The sequence below is a fragment of the Heptranchias perlo genome, chromosome 1 (assembly GCF_035084215.1).
Source record: "Heptranchias perlo isolate sHepPer1 chromosome 1, sHepPer1.hap1, whole genome shotgun sequence".
NCBI classification, from domain to species: domain Eukaryota; kingdom Metazoa; phylum Chordata; class Chondrichthyes; order Hexanchiformes; family Hexanchidae; genus Heptranchias; species Heptranchias perlo.
Window position 1 is genome coordinate 76,281,063 of NC_090325.1, and position 25,767 is coordinate 76,306,829.

The 25,767-nt window shown below is 41.1% G+C and overlaps 1 protein-coding gene and 1 non-coding gene across 2 annotated transcripts; both read right to left on the reverse strand.

Annotated features, from left to right (window-relative positions):
• Positions 1–1,180: 1,180 nt before the first annotated feature.
• pdgfrl (platelet-derived growth factor receptor-like) lies at positions 1,181–24,970 on the reverse strand. Its single transcript, XM_067995917.1, has 6 exons — positions 24,705–24,970; positions 21,060–21,381; positions 18,782–18,933; positions 13,905–14,198; positions 5,738–5,877; positions 1,181–2,658 (listed from the first exon to the last, which is right to left on the reverse strand). Exons 1-6 carry the CDS (start codon positions 24,760–24,762, stop codon positions 2,467–2,469), a joined length of 1,158 nt encoding a protein of 385 aa, XP_067852018.1. The 5' UTR covers positions 24,763–24,970; the 3' UTR covers positions 1,181–2,466.
• On the reverse strand, positions 20,399–20,513 carry trnal-caa (transfer RNA leucine (anticodon CAA)). The gene is made up of 2 exons: positions 20,476–20,513; positions 20,399–20,444 (listed from the first exon to the last, which is right to left on the reverse strand). It is a non-coding gene; the product is annotated as a tRNA-Leu (tRNA).
• Positions 24,971–25,767: the final 797 nt, after the last annotated feature.

Below are 25,767 nucleotides of genomic sequence, written 5' to 3' on the forward strand. Positions count from 1 at the left end.
GCTATAACACTGGCGTTATTCACTGATGCCATAATTTCCTGGGACCTTAGTGATGATAGTAATGGCGTTTGCCGTTATTTCGCCATTGGTGTGGCGCAACGGCCCAGCAAATTCCGGGCCAAACACTGACTGCCATATTTCTGACAGAGCATCTGCTCAGCGATCTTTTACGTGGTAAATTCTGTGCCATGGCATGAAATGGCCACATGGGGGCAGATGAACCTATTTGGTACTAAAGGCTATGGATAGGATAAATGTATATGTTGTACTACATGTGTATAATCAACAATATTTTGTTCCAGAAATTTCAAGGTGATAATGCAGAAATTATCAGATGAATGTCTAATATATATTGAGGGATTATCATGAAATCGAATTTGGACACGCAGAGCAGGAAGGTCCCAGTTTCGCTCCCTGGTCTATGCTGTGCCAGCTGATCTCAGCCAGAATGACAGTGGTACACTTCAAATGGCTTTACATTCTCAGGGTTCCTGCTCCTGGTTACAATCTTCTGGCCTTTGTTGGAAAATTTGCATGTGTGGATATTGAATGACGAAAGGATCATGCTGGGCAATGATTCCTACCATCATGGTTGAATAGCCTGCCTGACACAGTCTGCCTGGGCTCACACATTAGAAATTAGTGAGATATTGGAGGGCTGTCAGCACCCAGAATTTCAGAGACTCCGTTCCCAGCGTGGAGTCAACAACAACGTACATTTATATAGCGCCTTTAGAAAAAGTGTCAAGACACTTAAATTGAGTCTTGCTCAATGGGATGGTGGATCAGAGAATCAGGTGCCAAAATCAGCACACCCGATTTGCAGCATTCCCAATTTTCCAAATGTTATAATGAATGATCATAAAATCAGGAATGCTGTGAATCGGGATTGTTGACCTCAACTCCCAAGTCTTTGATCTGCACTCTCATCTAGCAAGACTCTGATTTAATTATAATGACCGGAAAATGAAGAACGCCTCAAACCAGGCATGCTGACCTCTGTACTCAATTCTTTAAATCACACTCCTGTCAAGCGGGACTGTGTGCCAGGAGCAGAGCCTCCAAAAGTTTACCCCTTTTCCTCAGCATGCATCATGTCTTCAAAACAGAAGAAAAAAAATAAAAAAACAAATCCAACTTGGTAGCTTTTTTATCATTAACTTTAATAACAAAAGTGCATAATATAATCATATTCTGAATGATGCTATTTGTTAGTATCATGTATTGGGGATTAGTTCATCAATTTTTAAAAAATATTTACCAATATTATTTCTTTAAAAATGTGATTATCTCAACAGAAATAAAACAATCAATGTTACATTACAAGGTAATATGGTACCAAGTTGCTTTGAATCCCTGTGAGAACGCTCTAAAAATATTTCACAATGAAATGATTAATGGTTGCTACATGGAACAGAACAAAGTATGTAAACAATAATTACTAACAGGATAACTACCAAACCTTATCATTAGCATTTAATAACTAAGCTATTCTCTGCAGAGCAAAACTAAAATCATTTGATTATTCATCTGGCTGAGGCTTATTTAGTAAAAGAAACATTTTGTACCTGGAATAATAGGCTTCAGCAAGGTGAACTGTCAAATAATTATTAGCCCAGGTCTGCAGAGAATAACATTCATTAAGTTTGTTTGCTATATACTGGTCTTCTTTAAACTATTTTGTAACACAATAAATAATGTTCTGCTACTCTGATATAAACTGTTGTTATTCATACAAAAGCAATGACTAATGGAAACACAAATATTGCTGGAAGGGTGGGTCTGACAAGCAGATTCCTTCAGATCACTCTGTTTAATACTATAAAGTGATGTGTGCAAGACAGAGCAGCAGTCTGCCAAAAGCTGTGAATTGCTTTACATATTCATGCATCATTTATAATTTGTAATTCGGTTATAACTCAGATTTTATAAAAGTACAATCCTACTATTTAAATTATTCAAAAGTGTAATTATCTCCCCTCCAAATGTGATAATGTCTTTTCCAAAATATCACATTAATTAATCGCTTTAGATTTTTTAGAGGAGAAGCTTTTCCTTCAATGTATGTTTTCCTTTTCTCAGATCCTGGACAGATGGTAAAGGTTAAGTAAGTAATGGAAAGGTTTATTAGTAAAAACTTATGTAGGTTTCTTTCCATTCTTTATGAATTTTGTGAGCCAGTGGTGAGATGTTAATGCTCAGAAATGGAACACTCTCATTTCAGCCAGATCAAACACTCTGAGGTCAGGTGTAACCAGCTGCAGACTTTGGCTCCCTTACACACAATCCTGCACCTAGAATATTTCAAGTCCTGCAGCAAGAGAAGAAACAAACATTCCACATAAGAATTCACTTAAGAAACAGGATACAGCTCTCTGTCTGGCATGCAGCCATTCTTCACATAGAGTATGGTTAAAGCTGGTTTAAATGTTCCACTGGGGAACACATCATCAGATACGGGTTCCATTAATAATGAAAAAACAATCGTGTGGCCACTGTAGTCTCTCCTATTGAATTTCGAGCCATGCAGATGTAATCCCCTACATCAATAGTTTCAACATCATCAATATATAGCATACTCTTCGACAGTCTGACAGTGTATCCATTGTTTTGATCTATTAGTCTCCATTTTTCCGTGATGATCACTGGCCTTTCATCCTGTTAAAGTAAAATTATCAGACATTCCTTGATTTCTAGTACATCAAAGTCGCAGCAGTGATAGATTTAATGGAAAGAAACCAATCTAAAAACACATTGGCACACCTTTAATATGTATCTTTGAAAATGACTACAATTACACCCTTTTCTCACTTTCTTTCCAAAACCCAGTGCCGTGTACCATTTCACAGCTAAGTGAACAAGCAGGCCTCTGCCAATGATCCTCCTTCACTGGCTACCAGACGTATATGGTAGTGACCTGTGTTTGTCACAATATGAGAGTGGCCTGTGTATGTGAGACTGGCTCTCTTTTCCTACCTGTGCTAAATGACTGCTTCTCCTTTGCTTTTTCGCTTTGATAGCACATTTCAGATCGAGACCTGCCCCTGACTGAGGAGTCACATGCGTGAACCTGTATCCATCCATGCTGTGGTACACCATGTTGACACCAGCTTACTGCTTCACTTTTAGATTTATAAATGTAGAGTTATGAAGATTTAGAGAATATACATCAGAGATCTATTGAATACAGAAAATATCATCTGTATCGTATCCAAATACAAAACCTAGTATGGGTTATATCAGTCAGGTCACATTAGATATTTTTAAAAAATGTTTATTTGAGGGTCTGGTGCTGAGCTGTAAAGATGGGGCAGATCTCAGAATCTCTCCTCTCCACTGAGTTAGATGATCACAGCCAGGGCAGCAGTGGGGAAACTACAACTCACCTCAGCATCACTGAGCTAAGTAGGTGAAAAAGTCCTATTAGACAAAACATTATTACTAACTCCCTCTGTCAGAGGAAAAGACTGTTGAGTAAATGTTAAGTTTGTACGTTCAATGCCTTAAATGTAATGCCAATCTCTTCAGATCTTTGAACATAGGAACATAGGAACAGGAGTAGGCCATTCAGCCCCTCTTGCCTGCTCCGCCATTTGATAAGATCATGGCTGATCTGTGATCTAACTCCATATACCTGCCTTTGGCCCATATCCCTTAATACCTTTGGTTGCCAAAAAAGCTATCTATCTCAGATTTAAATTTAGCAATTGAGCTAGTATCAATTGCAGTTTGCGGAAGAGAGTTCCAAACTTCTACAACCCTTTGTGTGTAGAAATGTTTTATAATCTTGCTTCTGAAAGGTCTGGCTCTAATTTTTAGACTGTGCCCCCTAGTCCTAAAATCCCCAACCAGCGGAAATAGTTTCTTTCTATCCACCCTATCTGTTCCCCTTAATATCTTATAAACTTCGATCAGATCACCCCTTAACCTTCTAAACTCCAGAGAATACAACCCAATTTGTGTAATCTCTCCTCGTAACTTAACCCTTGAAGTCCGGGTATCATTCTAGTAAACCTACGCTGCACTCCCTCCAAGGCCAATATGTCCTTCCGAAGGTGCGGTGCCCAGAACTGCTCACAGTACTCCAGGTGCGGTCTAACCAGGGTTTTGTATAGCTGCAGCATAACTTCTGCCCCCTTGTATTCCAGTCCTCTAGATATAAAGGCCAGCATTCCATTTGCCGCCTTGATTATTTTCTGCACCTGTTCATGACACTTCAATGATCTATGTACCTGAACCCCTAAGTCCCTTTGGACATCTACTGTTTTTAACTTTTTACCATTTAGAAAGTACCCTGTTCTATCCTTTTTTGATCCAAAGTGGATGACCTCACATTTGTCTACATTGAATTCCATTTGCCACAGTTTTGCCCATTCACCTAATCTATCAATATCGCTTTGTAATTTTATGTTTTCGTCTACACTGCTTACAATGCCACCAATCTTTGTGTCATCGGCAAACTTAGATATGAGACTTTCTATGCCTTCATCTAAGTCGTTAATAAATATTGTGAATAATTGAGGCCTCAAGACAGATCCCTGTGGGACTCCACTAGTCACATCCTGCCAATGTGAGTACCTTCCCATTATCCCTACTCTCTGTCGCCTTTCGCTCAGCCAACTTCCTAACCAAGTCCGTACTTTTCCCTTGATTTGCAAAAACTATTTTGACAAATCTCACTGGTCAACAGAGAAAGGCCCTAATGCTCATGGTTTTCAGTTTTGTGACTTTTTCCCAGAAAACCATACAGGACTGTCTTGGAATGATGTATCTCTATTTATCTAAGTCATATACATCTACATTGGGACCAGGGATGGAAAATTCCATTCAGCAAGTCAGCAGGATGATTTATGTTCTGGTTTTACCTTAAAAAAAACGAAGCAACTTGCTAGCATACAAGTAAACATCAGTGTGCTTATCCTTCATTGATGGTTTCTTTCCTCTCTCCCATATCTGATCCTTTGTGGTATGCTGTATTTTTAATTAAGAGGCTAGAACACAGCAAAACACTGATAAATTGTATCAGGATCCAACAGGAAGACCAGATATTTCCTGCAGTGATGCCTGCTCCAGCAACTCTAATATATACAAGGTCAATATTATCTGATCAAAAGCAAAATACTGCGGATGCTGGAAATATTACACGATGACTATTTGGCAAAGAATTCTACAAGCAGGGGAAGCAGTGTATGAAGCTTTGTTGAATGTATACTATGTCTAGTCCACTGACTATCTCCATGTTTCTATTAAAGAATGATTTTTTCCCCTTTTTTAGATTTCCTTAAACCTTTAGTAATTTTTGTGAAAAATTAATTTAACCAAATCCAAAATTTGCTCTCCAAATGATACCCTACTTTTAACAATATCAACAATACTGGAATTTTTTTAAAAATGTTTTGAAACTGAAAGACCAGCTCATTGTAAACTCCTCATTTCAGTATGGCATAGAATTCACATTACTCCATCAGTGACCAGGTCCTTACCAGGAATGCCTCACAATCATAGAAGATATTGGAAAGGATGTGTCTTTTCAGTGTGAAAATACACTTAAGATCCAGACTAATGTGTAAATATTAGACCATCCAGTGCTAATCTGACCCTTCACATAATACTTTATCACTATTTACGATATAGTTTAGAGAAATATATGGGGACCTTGACTCCCATTCTGGTGTGTGGAAATCTGTTTAATAGAGAATAAAATGAATTAGAAATTGAGCAATTAAAAACATATTACTTGCTGTCCTGGATATTTCCAAGTGAAGTCCACCTGTAGGTCTGGGTCTCCCAGCACTGTGCAGGTCATGTTGACTTGATCGCCACCACTTACTGCGTTTGATGAAGCTGCAATGGTTGTAGATGGAGGGCCCCTGGGAGCTGCACACATATAACACAGTTCATTACTCGGTTAATGCCAGGTTTCTTGAAATATGAATCACATTTCACAAAGTAAGCTGATTAGTTCCTGGGTAAAATTCTTATAGCAAAACACCAGTTTAAGAAAATTTAATAAAAAATTTATGTATAAAATGTGAAGTGAAAATGTTCTCATTTCATACCATAAAGCAAATCTCATTTGTACAGAAATGTTATTTTCAGGTTCTTTGATAATCACTTTGTGGTATAGAACTACTATTGGAAATTATTTTGAATTACTTTCCCTCACTTACCCCTTTCCTCAATTGTAAACAATTTTACAACACCAAGTTATAGTCCAGCAATTTTATTTTAAATTCACAAGCTTTCGGAGGCTATCTCCTTCCTCAGGTGAACGATGAATAGCCTCCGAAAGCTTGTGAATTTAAAATAAAATTGCTGGACTATAACTTGGTGTTGTAAAATTGTTTACAATTGTCAACCCCAGTCCATCACCGGCATCTCCACATCACCCTTTCCTCAAGACATTGACTCATGTTAGGGTGCAGTTTCACATATACTGGAAACCTTACTGTAATGTACCCAAGTGGCCATTTTTCATGCGTGAGCTTAGACAGTGAATGTTGGTATGCTATTCTGCCACAATGGGTGAAGAGGAGGTACCAGCCAATTCTGATACAGGTCCTAGACACACACTTTGCATCATGACTCTCTGCATAAAGATCAGATAAAGGGCCGCTGGCTGATTTTTTTCCAATCCCTAATTCAGGGATACAAACTAATTATAGCAGCCCATATTGCAGGTCTGGTTGGTCTGTAAGATTGGGTATCACACCACACTTAATCATTAAATTACTTCTTATAAAGTCTGCCACTATATCTGTATATAAAACAAGATTAAGCAGATATGAAACCATTGCAACGCAGCTACTCCAGGCACAATCTCACTTCATATTCGATTTATGTCTGATTTCTCTGAATATTTCTCTGCACGTCATTATCACAGATTGTAACAGAGAAAGTGACAGTATCTGATGAGATCAGGGAATGAAATCTGTGATTATTCAGCTACAATGCCTCTTAGAATTGAAGTGGTGTAGCTTTAAGAAAGTTCAGATTAATTAAACATTGGATCCTCTAAATGGGTCTTCTGACTCAAATAGGAAAAAGATCCCGTGATACTTCAGAATGAGTTCAGGCCTGGGTAAAAGGTTATATATCAGACAAAGCAAAGTTGTACCACTCCAGGTCTGATAGATCTCAATTGTTTCTGATAATGATACGATTGTTAGGTAAAAGTGCAACCCTTTTTCAGCGTGCCTCATTCTTTAACAGAGACGGTTCTGTTCGTTTGAATGGATTAACAATCTATGCCACTTTTAAAAAAAAATTCTCACTGTTTCCAGTTCTCTGCCCTTGGTAATACAGTTAATGTATGAATGGAAAATGAAGTTTCAGTGAGGGTTATTGCATAAATTTATTGATAAACAATTCAATTGGATGCAACGATTCATCTGTGTTCTGTCTTCAGTATATATGCACTACGAAGGAATGAGTCCTACTTGGGAATCACAGAGTGAACAAAAGTATTTGAAACATTCAAGAAATGAATGGCAATAAATACAGTACTCATTGTGGAAAGAATAAGCTGTCAAATACCACTCTGTACGGCCTTATGAGATGAAGCTTGACCATCACCTCGCTATATAGTTATTAATGTGCAGCCAAACTGAGACGATGATATTACCGTTCCTTGGTTGAGCAGCTTCTCCTATCTTATCAGGACGACTTCAGTCAAGTTCGGTATCAATTATGAAGTAGTGAATACCAAAAGGTTCTATGGTGACATTTGAATTGGATGTCTCAGTTTACTACTGCTTTCATAAAAGGAACAGCTGATTCATATTCTGTTGGATTGTTACTTAAACTTGAAATAACATTTGAAATATTTTACATTTCTACTTTTAGCTCTCCCAAAATTAATATTTAAGGCAACATAGTGTCTGAATTGCAAGATATCTTTTTTTAAGGCCATGTTTTCCTAACCAGAGTTTTATCTGAGAGAATATGTGACTCATGTTGTAATGTAGGCAAAGGTGTATTTGTCCAAAAGATATGATTCACTCCCACCACTTGATTACATTCTTTTGACTCTCTGACAGCAATGCCTTGTCATCGACAATACAACAGAAAGTGATGATGCCGAACAAGTGCTGTTGAGACCTGGGTGCTGCAATGACCTTTGACCTCTGGATCCTGGGTTGAAATGCAGGCAAGATTAATGGGATGAAAGTGTCCTTGCTCTCTCCAGTAAAAGGCCAACAAAAGATGTGTTTGGAAAGTCTTAACCAATTCCTAGTGGGTTCATTGATGCTGTATTTATTTAGACACAAAAGGTATGAGAGGCAATCCTGAAACGCAAACAAAGTAATGTGTCATCACCACTTCCACCACCGTGCAAATTATTGACCTGGTTAGGAAATTGGCTGAGTGGTAGGAGCAGAGAGAAGGGATAATGGGCAGGTACTCAAATTGGCAGGATGTGACTAGTGTTGTCCCACAGGGATCTGTTTTGAGGCCTCAACTATTCACTGTATTTATTAACGACTTAGATGACGGGATAGAGAGCCACATATCCGAGTTTGCCGATGACATAAAGATAGGCAGCATTGTAAGCAGTGTAGATGGAAGCATAAAATTACAGAGAGATATTAATAGATTAAGTGAATGGGTAAAACTGTGGCAAATGAATTTCAATGTTGGCAAGTGTGAGGTCATCCACTTTAGACCTAAAAAGGATAGATCAGAGTACTTTCTAAATGGTGAAAAGCTCAAAACAGTGGAGGTCCAAAGAGACTTAGGGGACACAGATCATTAAAATGTCATGGACAGGTGCAGAAAATAATCAAAAAGGCTAATGGAATACTGGCATTATATCCAGAGGACTAGAATACAAAGGGATAGAAGTTATGCTACAGCTATACAAAGCCCTGGTTAGACCACACCTGGAGTACTGTGTCCAGTTCTAAGCACCATACCTTAGGAAGGATATATTGGCCTTGGAGGGAGTGCAGCGTAGATTTACCAGAATGATACCTGGACTCCAAAGGTTAAATTACGAGGCGAGATTACACAAACTAAGATTGTATTCCCTGGAATTTAAAAAATTAACGGGTGATTTGATTGAAGTTTTCAAGATATTAAGGGGAACTGATAGGGTAGATAGAGAGAAACTATTTCTGCTGGTTGGGGAGTCCAGGACTAGGGGACATAGTCTAAAAATTAGAGCCAGGACTTTCAGGAGTGAAGTTAGGAAACATTTCTACATGCAAAGGGTAGTAGAAGTTTGGAACTCTCTTCCGCAAACAGCAGTTGATGCTACCTCAATTGTTAATTTTAAATCTGAGATTAATAGATTTTTGTTAACCAAAGGTATTAAGAGATATGGGGCTAAGGCGGGCATTTGGAGTTAGGTCACAGATCAGCCATGATCTCATCGAATGGCGGAACAGACTCGAGGGGCTAAATGGCCTACTCCTGTTCCTATGTTCCTAACTAGCATTTATATAGCACCTATAACTTAGTAAAACTTGTGCTCCAGAACTAGGTGTGCCTCTAGCCAAGCTGTTCCAGTGCAGCTACAACACTGGCATCTATCCGACAAAGTGGAAAATTGCTCAGGTATGTCCTGTCCACAAAAACCAGGACAAATCCAATCCAGCCAATTACTGCCCCATCAGTCTACTCTCAATCATCATCAAAGTGATGGAAGGTGTCGTCGACAGTGCTATCAAGCAGCACTTACTCACCAATAACCTGCTTACCATTGCTCAATTTGGGTTCCACCAGGACCTCTCTGCTCCAGACCTCATTACAGCCTTGGTCCAAACATGGACAAAAGAGCTGAATTCCAGAGGTGATGTGAGAGTGACTGCCCTTGACATCAAGGCAGCATTTGACCGAATGTGGTATCAAGGAGCCCTAGTAAAATTGAAGTCAATGGGAATCAGTGGGAAAATTCTCCACAAAGGAAGGTGGTAGTGGCTGTTGGAGGCCAATCCTCTCAGCCCCAGGACATCGCTGCAGGAGTTCTTCAGGGTAGTGTCCTGGGTTCAACCATCTTCAGCTGCTTCATCAATGACCTTCCCTCCATCATAAGGTCAGAAGTGGAGATGGTTGCTGATGATCGCACAGTGTTTGGTTCCATTCGCAACCCCTCAGATAATGAAGCAGTCCGTGCCCACATGCAGCAAGACCTGGACAACATCCAGGCTTGGGCTGATAAGTGGCAAGTAACATTCGCACCAGACAAGTGCCAGGCAATGACCATCTCCAAAAAGAGAGAGTCTAACCACCTCCCCTTGACATTCAACGGCATTACCAACACTGAATCCTCCACCATCAACATCCTGGGGGTCACCAATGACCAGAAACTTAACTGGACCAGCCACATAAATACTGTGGCTACAAGAGCAGGTCAGAGGCTGGGTATTCTGTGGCGAGTGACTCACCTCCTGACTCCCCAAAGCCTTTCCACCATCTACAAGGCACAAGTCTTGGAATACTCTCCACTTGCCTGGATGAGCGCCACTCCAACAATACTCAAGAGGCTCGACACCATCCAGGTCAAAGCAGCCCGCTTGATTAGCACCCATCCACCATCTTAAACATTCACTCCCTCTACCACCGTTGCACCGTGGCTGCAGTGTGTACCATCCACAGGATGCATTGCAGCAACTCGCCAAGGCTTCTTTGACAGCACCTCCCAAACCTGCGACCTCTACCACCTAGAAGGACAAGAGCAGCAGGCGCATGGGAACACCACCACCTGCACGTTCCCCTCCAAGTCACACACCATCCTGACTTGGAAATATATCGCCGTTCCTTCATTGTCGCTGGGTCAAAATCCTGGAACTCCCTTCCTAATAGCACTGTGGGAGAACCTTCACCACATGGTCTGCAGCGGTTCAAGAAGGCGACTCATCACCACCTTCACAAGGGCAATTAGGGATGGGCAATAAATGCTGGCCTTGTCAGCGACGCCCACATCCCATAAATTTGACACCAAGCCATATAAGGAGATATTAGGACAGGTGACCAAAAGCTTGGTCAAAGAGGTATAGATTTTAAAGAGTGTCTTAAAGGAGGAGAGAGAGTTAGAGAGGTGGAGAGGTTTAGGAAGGGAATTCCAGAGCTTAGGGCTGAGGCAGCTGAAGGTATGCCACCAATGGTGGAGCGATTAAAATCGGGGAATGCGCAAGAGGCAAGAATTGGAGGAGCGCAGAGATCTCGGAGGGTTGAAGGGCTGGAGGAGGTTACAGAGATAGATAGGGACGAGGCCGTAGAGGGATTTGAAAACAAGGATGAGAATTTTAAAATCAAGGACCGGGAGTCAATATAAGTCAGTGAACACAGAGGTGATGGGTGAATGGGACTTGGTGTGAGTTAGGATATGGGCAGCATAGTTTTGGATGAGCTCAAGTTTATGGGAGGCCAGCCAAGATAGCATTGGAATAGTCAAGTCTAGAGGTAACAAAGGCACGGATGAAAGTTTCAGCAGCAAATGAGCTGAGGCAGGGAGTGAAGGGTTGTTCAGGTGACGTGTAAGAAGCATTTATTTTAAATGGCTAAACAACCTCTCTAAAATGCCACACAAAAGGATTTTATGCAAATGTATTAACTAGTAGAATGGAGATATTGCACAGAGGAATTTCAACTCTGAAAATATGTTGTTATGCTGCATGATACCTTTTAGAAAAAAAAACTCAATAAAATATGATGCACAAAAATTATCTCTCAAGCACAGTTGGGTAAATGCATTGGAGGAGTGATGAGTCATACTGATCGGAGAGGTCCAGGTTTAACCCCTGATCTGTGTTAAGTCAGCTGATCTCATTCATTAACAATTATTCAGTGACTTTTGCAGGAAAGTTCACAGATGCAGATGTTGGTTGAGGACAGGATTGCTTGGTTGGGATGCCCCCTTATGGTTAAATGGCCTCCCAGCACTCACTGTTCCGGTCCGCAGGTAAAGAATGGCCAATTGGGCAAGATGTTGGTGGACTGCTGTTGTCTATGGAACTGTATTGTCACCATCTTCAGGACAGAAGGGAAAATTTGAAAGCGAAATCTCGCTTCCATGTTGTCATAGCAACCTTGCGATCTGTTTCCTGTAATTATGAACAACAACTTCCATTTATATAGCACCTTTAATGTAGAAAAACGTCCTGAGGTGCTTCACAGAGGCCTAAGGAAAACAAACACCGAGTCAAACAAGCAGAAACTGGGAGGGTGGGAAGTTGGAGGGGGGGGGCAAAAGTTTGGTTAAAGAGGAAGTTCTTAAAGCAGGCGAGGGTGTTGAAGAGGTGAAGGAGTTAAGGGAGGGAAATACAGAGATTGAAACTTAAGACCTAGGCAGCTGAAGGCATGGCTGCCAATGGTAGGGAGAAAGGAGGAGGGACGCACAACAGGCCAGAGTTTGACGAATGGAGAGTTCAGGCGAGAGGGTTGTAGGGCAGAAGGAAGAGGAGGATACAGAGATAGTGAGGGGTGAGGCCATAGAGGGATTTGAATACAAGGTTGAGAATTTTAAATTTGAGATGTTGGAGGACCGGGATTCAATGTAGATAAACTGGGATGGGTGTGATGGGCAAGCTTGACTTGATGTCGGTAAGATATGGGTAACTGAATTTTGGATGAGCTGAAGTTTATGGAGGACAGATGATGGGAGACCAGCCAGGAGATCATTGGACGAATTAATTCTGCAAGTGACGAAGATATGAATGAAGGTTTCAGCAGCAGATGGGATGAAGTAAGAGTGGAGGCAAGTGATAGAGCGGATGTGGGGTCAAAAGTTCAGCTCAGGGTTGAACAGGACACCAAGGTTGCAAACAGTTTGATTGAGCTTGAGACAGTAGTGAAGGACGAGGATGGAGTTAATGGAAAGGGTGCAGAGTTTGTGCCAGGGGCTAAAGACAATGGCTTCAATCTTCCCAATGTTTAGCCGGAGGAAGATACAGTTCATCTAAGATTAAGTGTCGGACAAACAGTCTGACAGCAAAGAGGTAGTAGAGAGGTTGAGAGGGCTGTGGAGAGGTAGATCCAGGTGTCATCAGTGTACATGTGGAAGCTGGTCCTATGGCTTTGAATGATGTCACCAAGGGGCAGCATGTAGATGAGGAAGAAAAGGGGATCAAGGATTGATCCTTGGGGATCCCTGAAGTGACAGTGCAGGGGTGGGAAGAGAAGCCACTGCTGCAGATGCTCTGGCTACGATCAGATAGGTAAGAGTGGAATGTAGCAAGGGCAGACCCACTGAGGTGAACAACGGAGGAGAGGCGTTGGAGGAGAATTGTGTGATTGACCATGTTGAAGGCTACAGAGAGGTCAAGGAGGTCAGGGAGCAATAATGCACCACACTCACAGAGAAGAGAACTTTCATGGATTAATTGGCTGTATTGGCCAAAGTGTAACAACGGGTTACTTTACTGTACCCCATTTTAATTCATCATACAAGAGAAGAGAAGAAAAGAAATGAAATAAAAATGTGAGGTTTCATTTTTCCAGACTCTGGGGGTAATTTAAACCTATTAAAATTACACCCTCTATCCCTGGCACGGAATTTTGCTTGACAGAGCACAGATGGGAGAATCAGGTGCAGAGGTCAGCGCGTGATTCCCTGATCTGCACTCCCGCTGAGTGAGACATCACTCAAGAGCGGAGTCTCCAAAGGTTTACCGAGTGCTCTTTTGTGTCATATGGAGAAAAACAAGTTAATTCGACATTTTCAATTTAATTAGGGTAATAAATAGAAAGCTTAATTTTAAATTTGGATTAAATTAATCTTAAATTTGGAATCTGTATTAATATTTTTCTGCTTTTAGACAAATAGGAATATTTCAACAAAGAAAGTGAAGAAAAATAATAATAACGTGAAGTTATTTTAAAAAACTGAACATATAACAATGTTTCCTGCTAATGGGCTGAATGAATAGTTTGTCTATTTATAGTAAGATATTTAATATTACCTTCAGTGTACAGAAGAAGATAATTGCTTGATATCTGTGGAGTTCCCTGTAGGCTTGCCATGCAGTGCACAACCCCCTTCTGTTTAAGATTAGGCTGCCGAATAATAAATCCTTTCTTTGCATCATAGCTAATGAGTGATCCATCGACAGGAAGTTCTTGAGGGGGGATTTCTCGATGCAGTGTGACATTGGCCAAAGGTGTGCTCACTCGACAAGGGATAATAGAAGGTCCATCAGATCGAAGGTAGATAATATCAAAGTAATTTGTTGATGGCACAAATAATTCAGCTGGATCTGGGAAAATTAAATAAATATAAACAAACTGATTTCAGTGGAAGATGTAAAATTAACTAACTTCTTAATATCTATTATAATTGCTCTAAACCCTAACACGGGACAAACATCTGTTTAAAAATCCTTACATTGTTTGACAAATTGCTGTTTTTAATCCTGAAAAAGGAAAGATTAGACAAATGTAAGTAAAACATTAATATTAAGTGTCTCTAGGTAAAAATACTGAACATAGGTCTCAACATCCTTTAAAGACCTCACCCATACAGCAGAGGTTAGAGTGTAGATGCCTTAACAGGACAATTTTGGAGAAATCAAACAGTGCTCCTGACCCAGATCATACTAAAACTGGAGACTTAGAGTTGTTACTGACTGGATGTAAAATAGAAAAACATTTACTAGACGTAATTACCATACTTACATTTTGAATATGAAGCTGATTTTACCTTTTCAATTAAGTTTATTTTAATGAGCGACAGGTTCAGTGGTTATGTCACTGTATAAAGTTAGATAGGCATAAGTTCAACCTTGTATATATTTCATGTTCCCTGTACAAGTTAAAAGCTAAGGCAGGTTTTGTCTTGTGTCCAGAAACCAGGCCAGCAACTGCCAACTCGTCTGGTCTGATGTAAATGCTCTTTTTTGCTTGATGCTCTGACTGCTAATCAAGCCAGGGAAAACACATCTTCAACACCCATTCTTATGTCTGCTTTGTGATCTCTGGGCAAATCAAAGAGAAAATAGGATATATAAACTTGTGCTAAGGGACTGCTGGGGGAGTGTGATAAGAAAGAATGTACAAACATATGAAAAGAAGGGCAAGAAAAGACCATCAGAACCATCAAACCCACCCCATCCAGACTAGGAGAAGCAAAATGGGAAATAAAACTCTCCAACTCCCTAAGGCAATCAAACAAGTCTCTGGGACATTATGTTAGCCTGTAATTTCTAATAATCCCAGCTAACAATTTATTCTCTGTAACTGGAAATGTCTTTTTCCCTCAAGAACTTTCCAAATTCTCTTTTAAAGAATGTAGTGACTCCTTACCCACCGCATATTTAGGCAGTTTGTTCCAGAGGTTGATAACTCCTCCTAAACGAAACACTTCCTAACATCTAACCTAACTCTTCTCTACGAATTTTATGTGCATACCTCCTAGTTCTCTTATCCCTATCCATCTCAAATAACCTACTCAACCAGACTGATTTAAATTCCTTCAATATTTTCAAGACCTCAATCATATGCCCCCTAAGCTGGCATTTATTCAAAGTAAATAGATCTAACTCTTGAAGCTTATCCTGATAATTAAGAGCTCTAAAGTTAGGTGTAATCCCAGTGAATGATCAACTATTACTCCCAGGTCTCTTTCTTGGACCATTATCTTTAACAGGCATCCTTGCATGGTATAAACCTGCCTGGAGTTTCCTAAAAATGAGGTGCCAACCTGATGAAGCTACAACACAGGACTACATGCATGCTAAACAGCAGAAGCAACATGCTAAGCGATTCCACAACCAACGGATCAGATCAAAGCTCTGCAGTCCTGCCACATCCAGGTGAATGGTGGTGGACAATTAAACAACTAACGGGAACAGGGGTCCCCATCCTCAATGATGGCAGAGTCCAGCTCATGAGTGCAAAAGACAAGGCTGAAGCGTTTGCAACCATCTTCAGCCAGAAGTGCCGAGTAGATGATCCATCTCGGCCTCCTCTCGATATCCCCACCATCACAGAAGCCAGTCTTCAGCCTTTCCATCATCTACAAGGCACAAGTCAGGAGTGTGATGGAATACTCTCCACTTGCCTAGATGAGTGCAGCTCCAACAACACTCAAGAAGCTCGACATCATCCAGGACAAAGCAGCCCGCTTGATTGGCATCCCATCCACCACCCTAAACATTCACTCCCTTTCACCACTGGCGCACCGTGGCTACACAACTCGCCAAGGCTTCTTCAACAGCACCTCCCAAACCCACGAACTCTACCACCTAGAAGGACAAGGACAGCAGGCACATGGGAACAACACCACCTGCACGTTCTCCTCTAAGTCACACACCATCCCGACTTGGAAATATATCGCTGTTCTTTCATCGTCGCTGGGTCAAAATCCTGGAACTCCCTATCTAACAGCACTGTGGGAGAACCTTCACCACACGGACTGCAGCGGTTCAAGAAAGCAGCTCACCAACACCTTCTCAAGGGCAATTAGGGATGGGCAATAAATGCTGGCCTTGCCAGCAATGCCCACATTCCATGAATGAATAATAAAAAAAAATCCAAATGCACAACATTGCAATCGTCTACACTAAAGAACATCTGTCATCCATGGGCCGTTCACCTAACAGGAGATTTTGAGGCCTCCCGCCCGGCAGAAATGGAGCAGTCGCACCTTGAAAATGGTGGATATGACTTATCGCCCCATTTCCACTGACAGTGTGACCGACACTAACTTCCCCAGGGCCTACCGCTGGGCGGCCGGAGCGGCTGACAGAGTCAGGTGGTAGGCCCTTCTAATATGCAAATTGGGGTCCTATGACATAAATAGGACCCCAGTTGCAGTTTTAAGGCTCAACTGGGCGGAGTACATGCTGTGCATACTCCGTACTCCGCACAGTTTCAGCTGGGAGTCTAGGCGAAGGGGAGCCCCGAAGGTAAGTTTTAATTTATTTTTCAGGGGCTTAAGGAATAGGTGTGCTCCTTTGGGTTCCACCAAAACAACCTGGGCCACTGATACACAGGGTCCTCCCCCTTCTTGAGAACGGCGCTTCCCCCCAGGCTTACCTTTTTTTCGGGCCTGGAGGCGGGCTGGGCACCCGATATTGCTGAGCGAGCGCTCGTTTCCACCTGTAGCCCCTGGCAGTCTGTTAAGGAGGCTTGGCCCTCAAAACGGACTGGGTCTCCCTCCGGCATCTTCGACTAGTCGGTCAGCGTGCTCCGCCAGCTGGCCACCCGAAAAACGCTTAAGGGGATATCCACCCCAACATGTCTAACATTGGCCTGCAATGATTGATTTGGTTTGACTTACTAATCCTCATACATATTTTCATGTCATAGGCGAATGTAAGAATGCTTCCATTTAAGCCTCCATCTAAATCATTAATGAAATGATCAACAACAATGGTCTCAATGCAGTCTTGAGAAGAAGGAGTTGACAGAAAGCATCTCTTAGAATGGTTTTGAAGTTTGCACTGGTACAAAAAACTATAAGGTAAATTTTCCAATTGCATACTCCCAGTGCAGAGCCTCAATCTCTGGTCGTGCATATCAGGAAATCACATGTGCATAGCCCTTGATTTCAATGTCATAGGTTTCCCCCACATGATTTCCCAATATGTGATCCCAGCAGGTGAGTCTTTGTGCCTGGAGCACGCAATTGGAAACTTTACTCTTGTATAGTGTTTACCAGAGCAAATCTTCTAAGGTCTGGGAGTTTAGTAAACTATTTGTTGTGTAGAATTGTGCTGTTCTGCATGTGCTTTACTTTTTAAATTTACTGTAAATAAAAGCTGGTAACTTAATTTGGAGCCTCCTGGAATGATTAGGATTGAAGCAAGAGCGCAGAACGCACAGTTGAGCTAGGATCTACGTGAGTCCGAAGGGCACGGGATCTCTGCAGGGGCAGAAACCTAAGAGCCTGCAACTTCTGGATCACTGGGGGCGTGAGGCCTGCTTAGAAGAAGCACGCCAATTCCACTGAGAGGCAGAAAGGCTCATTAAAGTACTGCAAACCCTAATCCCAAAGGGCATAAATGATCATTCTACAGCCAGGAAATATGAGAATTAACTGCAGTGAAAATAAAAACAATAGATAACATCGAAATGATCACTTGCTAATCTCCCATAGAATCAGTAGAATAACACACTACAATTGGCCTCAGCACCCTTAGGATAGGGATAGGAAAGGGAAACTCGGCCACATTTCCCACGGCTGATTGCTATCCAGTGATTCCTGCTGGAAGTGGGTACGTGTGGATATCAGAACAGGATCAGGCTCAGCTGTGATACCCTCCAGGGTCAAATTGCCTGCCATAGCTCACTGTGAGGGCTCATATATGAGTAATGGCTAGCTGGGCAAGATACCAAAGTGTGGCTAGCATCCATAGAACATACTCTAGTATGTCTTCTGAAGAGGAGGAGAGAGGAGAAAATTAGTAAGGAAAGACAACTCACCACGCAGCACATTGAATATCATAAATCACCATCATAACTCATTTGTATCTGCAGCATGTGTGACTTCATAACTCAACAACAATAACAACTTGCATTTATATAGTAAAACATCCCAAGGCAATTCACAGGAGCCTTATCAGCTAAAAAATGACACCGAGCCAAAGGCGATATTAGGATAGGTGACCAAAAGCTTGGTCAAAGAGGTGGGTTCTAAGAAGCGTCTTAATGGAGGAGAGAGGTAGAGAGGCGGAGAGGTTTAGGGAGAGGTTTGACTCCCATAATACAGTCGCAGGTGCAGTCTTCTAGATAAGTTATTGTTTAATGTTTTTAGGCCTTTTTTTGATGATGATGATGATCTAAAGAATAAGGCAGAACTTTAATTTCTAAAACAGAGGCTTCAACAGGGACAAGTTACCTGCGAAGAAGATATATGTTTTGCCCATTTTCAGGTCATCTTTACTGCACTCCAGCCCATCACAGAGTATCACCCAGCAGCTGTATTCTCCAGTGTCTGCTGCCCTTGTGTTGGTAAGTGTTAACTGACTGTATTTTTGCTGTTGTATAATACTAAGGGGGAAAAAACAGGTTTTACTATTACATTATGCAGTTTTTTAATACTGCCTTTATTAGTGTTGTTAATACATAAAAGAATAGGCTTTGCACAATTTATACTGAACATCCTTTTTTTTTTCTATATTTACAGTGTAAGAAAAGATAAAACCAGCCACAAAACTATCCTTTCATTTAAAATTTGTGCTGTCATATATTCTCACGATTTAGTTAATCTCCTGTGAGTTGTGACTAACCATAGGTAAAACTTCCAAGAAAATGAAATTTTAGAAAAGTTTGTTCTGACCACCCAAAGTTAATCTTGTGAAATACCAGGAATTCAGTTGAGCATTACAACCTACATATTCAACTTCAACCAACTACATTGCACATAAGACATTCCAACATTTCAACAGGACTGACACCAGCATTCCAGACAAGATTTGATAATCTTTGTCTTTACTTATCTTTGTAACCTTTGATCCCTAGAATGAATAGATATGTAGCCACATCTTTTTTTGAAAATGGGTTAATCAAAATGTTATTAACTATTTTTGATAGGAGTCTACTGCGTATGTCAACCACTTTGTGTCTGGGGGAGAGGAATAATCTTCGAGTCCCTAATCTCAGTTGAGGTTTGCAAATTCGGTGTTCATCCTCTAGGATAATACGGTGATTTATTTTTCTCCATGGCGAACTTGAGTCAACACGCTGTTAACATAAGAACATAAGAAATTGGAGCAGGAGTAGGCCAATCGGCCCCTCGAGCCTGCTCTGCCATTCAATAAGATCATGGCTGATCTGATCCCAACCACAAATCTAAAGAACACAAGAAGTAGGAGCAGGACCCGGCCACACAGCCCCTGGGCCCTCTGCGCCACCCACAGGGCATTGACCGATCCGAACTCAGCTTCATGTCCAATTTCCTGCCCGCTCCCCATAACCCCTAATTCCCTTTACTTCTAGGAAACTGTCTATTTCTGTTTTAAATTTATCTAATGATGTAGCTTCCACAGCTTCCTGGGGCAGCAAATTCCACAGACCTACCACCCTCTGAGTGAAGAAGTTTCTCCTCATCTCAGTTTTGAAAGAGCAGCCCCTTATTCTAAGATTATGCCCCCTAGTTCTAGTTTCACCCATCTTTGGGAACATCCTTACTGCATCCACCCGATCAAGACCCTTCACAATCTTATATGTTTCAATAAGATCGCCTCTCATTCTTCTGAACTCCAATGAGTAGAGTCCCAATCTACTCAACCTCTCCTCATATGTCCGCCCCCTCATCCCCGGGATTAACCGAGTGAACCTTCTTTGTACTGCCTCGAGAGCAAGTATGTCTTTTCTTAAGTATGGAGACCAAAACTGTATGCAGTATTCCAGGTGCAGTCTCACCAATACCTTATATAACTGCAGCAATACCTCCCTGTTTTTATATTCTATCCCCCTAGCAATAAAAGCCAACATTCCGTTGGCTAAAAGTTATTGTCAGAAGTGGGATTCGAACCCACGCCTCCAGTTGGAGACCAGAACACCCGCCCCGCAATGGGAAGGAACCGACTCCTTGAGTCTGGCGCCTTAGACCACTCGGCCATCCTGACAACTATTGTCAAAGAATCAAGTTGTTCACTTAGGTTTTGTTGCCTCTCTTCCTTAAAGCTATCCCAGGAAAGGTGCCATGGGTCACTTCCTCTTTTGGAAACAATCAAACTGTTGAATTATTTTGAGTTGTTGAATTTTGTTGCTTTTTTTGTCCACACCAATTGGACAAATAATGTAGATCATAAAACCTGAAAACTTAATCTTAATAAAGGACTAGGTTTTCAGAAGACACACTAGCAGTGGGACAACATATCCAATTCTGTGTCAACACACCAAGGTGAGACTCTGGGAGTAATTTCACCTAATCATCCCAACAGGAAACTGACCGAGTTGGCCGCCCATTTTACGCCCCGCTCAATTTTAAAATTGGGCGGGGCATAAAACAGACCATCAATCTGATGCAGTCAGTTTGAAATTACCCTTAATTAATGGTGAGACAGGTGAACAGATTAAAGGAAAAAAAAGACATTGATTCTATTATTACACACTAATTTAAGAGTGGCAAGCACTTTTATTATTTACTGTTATTTGCGAAAGCAGGTTACCTTAGCCTGGAATTGTTTAGGTTGTTGAAGTAAGATGGGTAAGCCCAACCAATATTATTCCCTTTACAGCGCAGTTCAATAGACTGTCCTATGGTTAGGTTCAATGTCTCGGCTGGTTTCTGGAACCGGCCTTTATCCAAAACCTGCGTCATGATGAAAGTGGCCTTTAGTTCTTTGTCCAGGAAAATTCTCTCCTTTCTCAGCTTTGGAACTTTTAGCTTCATTTTCTTATCCGTTGCTCTGATTTTATTCTGACCAGCTGCTTTTTGTTTACTTTTTTCATTCCGTTGTGGGATCCTTTTCTCCTTCTTGTGACAGTCACCTAATAAAAAATATTTAATATCTGTATAAGGAAGTCAGAGCAACAAAATCTTACTGATATTGTTACAAGAACATTCATACAGTTCCAGAAACCAGTGAAGTGCTTCAGTAATATCAATAAGTGTAGTACAATGTTAATGGTTTAATTACAGCATATCATACGCACCAGACCAATGAAGTGCAATTACAAAAGGAGGAAGTGCTTTTTTCCCACCATCAATGGTAATAATCTATGTTCCTATTCCCTGAAAAACCACTAACCTCGACACCTATCATCTACAATAATGTCCTTAATGTCCACCAGGACAGGATGGTTGGATGGGTGGCTTAAAATGGGTACAGGTTGTTACCTGAATGCTGGGCACTGACACTTTCTGTTGTACTTATAATGCTCACTCCTCCCTGCTGTCTTTAACAATAGTGTTGCAATTTCTTCTGTCCACAATTAATCTCATTGAGATATGTGCATCTCTGTTTAGATCCCTCTTGCCCCAGAACTCCCTGGGAGGGGAGGGGCACATGTTTACGATGGCTAATCAGTGTTACTGATAAGGACTCTGATTTTCAGACCATTGACAATTAGTACCATAGGTCATTTTGATAAATAATATTCATTTTGACACAGGTTGGGTCTGTATACACTGGAGTTTAGAAGAATGAGAGGTGACCTTATTGAAACATATAAGATCCTGAGGGGAAGTAAAAGGGGTAGATGCTGAGAGGATGTTTCCCCTTGTGGGAGAGACTAGAACTAGGGGCCACAGTTTAAAAATAAGAGGTCTCCCATTTAAGACGGAAATGAGGAGAAATTTTTTCTCTCAGAGGGTCATGAGTCTGTGGAACTCCTTCCCCAGAGAGCGGTGGAGGAAGGGTCATTGAATATTTTTAAGGCTGAGTTAGATAGATTCCTAATTAACAAGGGCGTCAAAGGTTATAGTAGGTAGATGGGAAAGTAGGGTTGAGGTCACAATCAGATCAGCCATGATCTTATCAAATGGCAGAGCAGGCTCGAGGGGCCGAATGGCCTACTCCTGCTCTTAATTCGTATGTTCGTATTTTGAAGGGGGCAGAAGAAGTGGGCCTTAGATCCTTTGCCCACCCCCCTCCAATCGTAGAATCAGAAAATAATAGGCAGAAAAGATTGTTCGTATGTTCGTACGTTAGGTCATCTACCCATGCTCCTGGATACATTTCCCCATCTCCTTTGAGCGTGGTTGCAAAACCTATGATTGTCTGTCCTGCTCATATCAGGCCTGAATAGGCCTGTTACGATTCTCCTTGGCTTAGTCTTTGCTGAGACTCGCACAATATCTCTTGTCTTGATTTACATGCTTTTTAATTGTTAATGTTGATTTGCTGAATCTTGTATATTTGTTTGTTCTTAAGTTTGTTTCAAAATTTGTATTATGATGCATATAGTGTGATGCTGACCTTTTTTTCTCTCTTTTTCTTGGAATTTGGAACTAACATCTTCACCAGGAATCTCTACTCCTGACCCCACTGAAGTATCTGGTACTATGGGGACACCTTGGTTGCCCACCAGAGTAGAGGCACAAAAAGTGGAGGGGACCCTATTTGGACCGGATAGAGGTTCCACCCCAAACTAGACCCAGCAGGAAGTTGCATCACAGACTAGGATCAGGCATATCCACATTCCGGCCCAATTAACTGTCCTTCTGCTATACTCCCACTTGACGAATGACGGGACTGCGCCAGAAATTCGGTGATTATTGGAGCTTTTGTCCTTATTTGTATTTGTGCTTGTTTTTTCACCCCCTCAGATATTGTAGCTGCATATTATTTTTTTGATTTGTTCTCAGGATGTGGGTGATGCTGATACGGCTGCATTTATTGCCCATTTCTAGTTGCCTTCTCCATGAATCGCTGCACTACTTCTGGTGATGGTGCTCCCACTATGGTGTTGGGTAGGGAATTCCAAGATTCTGACCCAGCGAAAACAGATTAACTAGTCATTTATCTCACTGCTGTTTGTGGGATTTTGCTGTGTGTAATTTAGCTATAGCATAGAAACATAAAAAAATAGGAGCAGGAGTAGGCCATTCGATCCTTCGAGCCTGCTTCACCATTCAATATGATCATGGCTGATCCTCTATCTCAATACCATATTCCCACTCTCTCCCCATACCCCTTGATGCCTTTTGTGTCTAGAAATCTATCTAGCTCCTTCATTACAATAATGACTACACCCAAAAAAAGGATGTGAAGCACTTTGGATGTCTCAAGGGTATGAAAGGCACTATATAAGCGCAAGTTCTTTCTTCCTGCTTATGCTGACTGGATAAATCACACACCATCCCAACTTGGAAATATATCACCGTTCCTTCATCATCGCTGGGTCAAAATCCTGGAACTCTCTACCTAACAACGCTGTGGGAGAACCTTCACCACACGGACTGCAGCGGTTCAAGAAGGCGGCTCACCACCACCTTCCCAAGGGTAATTCGGGATGGGCAATAAATGCTGGCCTGGCCAGCGACGCCCACATCCCATGAACAAATAAAAAGATCCTGACTGGAATGGCAATTCTTCTGCCCAAGAGAGCGCTCTGAATGTGTGGTCATACACATATTTCTCTCGTTGGGAATAAAATGTAAATATCTAGAGTGCATGGGCAGCAGTGTCCACAATATATAAGTTTTAAAGTAACTCTGAGTAGGCTTAAGGAGTGTCCAGGAGGTCCATTGGACTTCTGGAGCACATTGTCAATCAGATTTGACACCAAATTGGAGACCACCACATTTGGACACCTTATGGAGGAGTCAAGCCCAAAGCCACCTCCTCCAAAGGGTATTTGCCTCCAAAGTCAGGATTTATACCACAACTTTAGTGTGCTGTGAAGCAGAAACCACTTCACATTGACACTAAAGACCTTTACACATGCATAACATCATCTGAAGTCCTCCACTGGATTACTCTTGCAATTGGTCGTGAAATATCTATTCTCTTCCATGCATCTAATGCTAGATGCAGGGCTGCATTATACAATAGATCATAAATCATCATCTGTTTCTGAACTTCAAATATGAGCGGTATTCCAGTTTCAATGGTCGTCTATATCACTGACTAAATTCTTGATGTCCGAGTTCACACACACGTACGTGCAAAATAATATTTAAACGCATTTGGAGAATGTTCATTGAATAACATTGATTCAATAAGAGACAGCTCAGCTCACCAAGTAACAATCAAACTTAAATCAGTTGTGAGGAAATTCAGACAAAAAAACACTGTCCAAGAGATCCAAAGTCAAATTTAAACACGTCAGCACCTTTGCGCAGCTGAAATTGTAAGTGTGTCACTTACCCATCTGTAAAAGTAATTCGCCGAAGAAGACAAACAGCAAGACGACGAAGAACTTCATTTTACAACTTTTCTCAGTAGCGTGTGGTCTTTCAGAAATGGATATTCATAAATATGTATTTCTTTCGGAGCTGGTAACTTTACTGTAAGAAGTTAGCGGGCTGCCCTCGGAGAACTTAGCTGTTGCTAAAAGTCTGGAAATGGTTGTCTGGGATTTTCAGAGGAATTAAAATACATGATCAATGACAGGTCGGCTGAATTGGAATAAGTTGATTTTCAAGACTGAGCAAAATATTTCCTAGTCTGCAAGAAGGCTGACCCCTGCGGGTAACACATCGCTACAGCTTGATGAGACCGCAGCATTAACTGGAAACACAGCTATAGTTATATACAGCCCTATAATATGCACAGCTTTAATTATAATATACAGTCGCTACACATTTAACGTGCAGATCATAGAAATGTAATATATAATCCTTATGAATACACAGCTCCTAAATAAATATAGCATTTATATAAATATATTGTATAACCTATAACTACAATATACAGCTCATTTCAATATAACTTACAGCTCATATAAATACAATATATATGTTCTATAACTGTAATAACTACAATATACAGTCCCTATATATGTAACGTTATCGCTGGGACAAAATCTTGGAACTCCTTACTTAACAGCATTGTGGAATCACTATCACCACACGGACAGCAGCGGTTCAAGAAGACCATCCACCACCACCTTCTCAAGGACAACTAGGGCAATAAATGCCGACCATGCCAGCAACACCCACATCCTGAGAATTAATTTTAAAAATAACTGAATTACACGACTCCTATAAATATAAGATAGCTGCTATAAGTACTGCAAATAATGCATGTAACTCCTGTAATTATAATCTACAGCTCATATCAAAAACAAGATTCATGTAATACAATGTATAGCTTATATACATATAAAATTCAACTCCTATAGTTATAACAACCATAATAAACAGGTGCTATAACATAGAGTTTATAAGCTGATAGCAATAATATACAATAAGTATTGCTGCCATAGCTA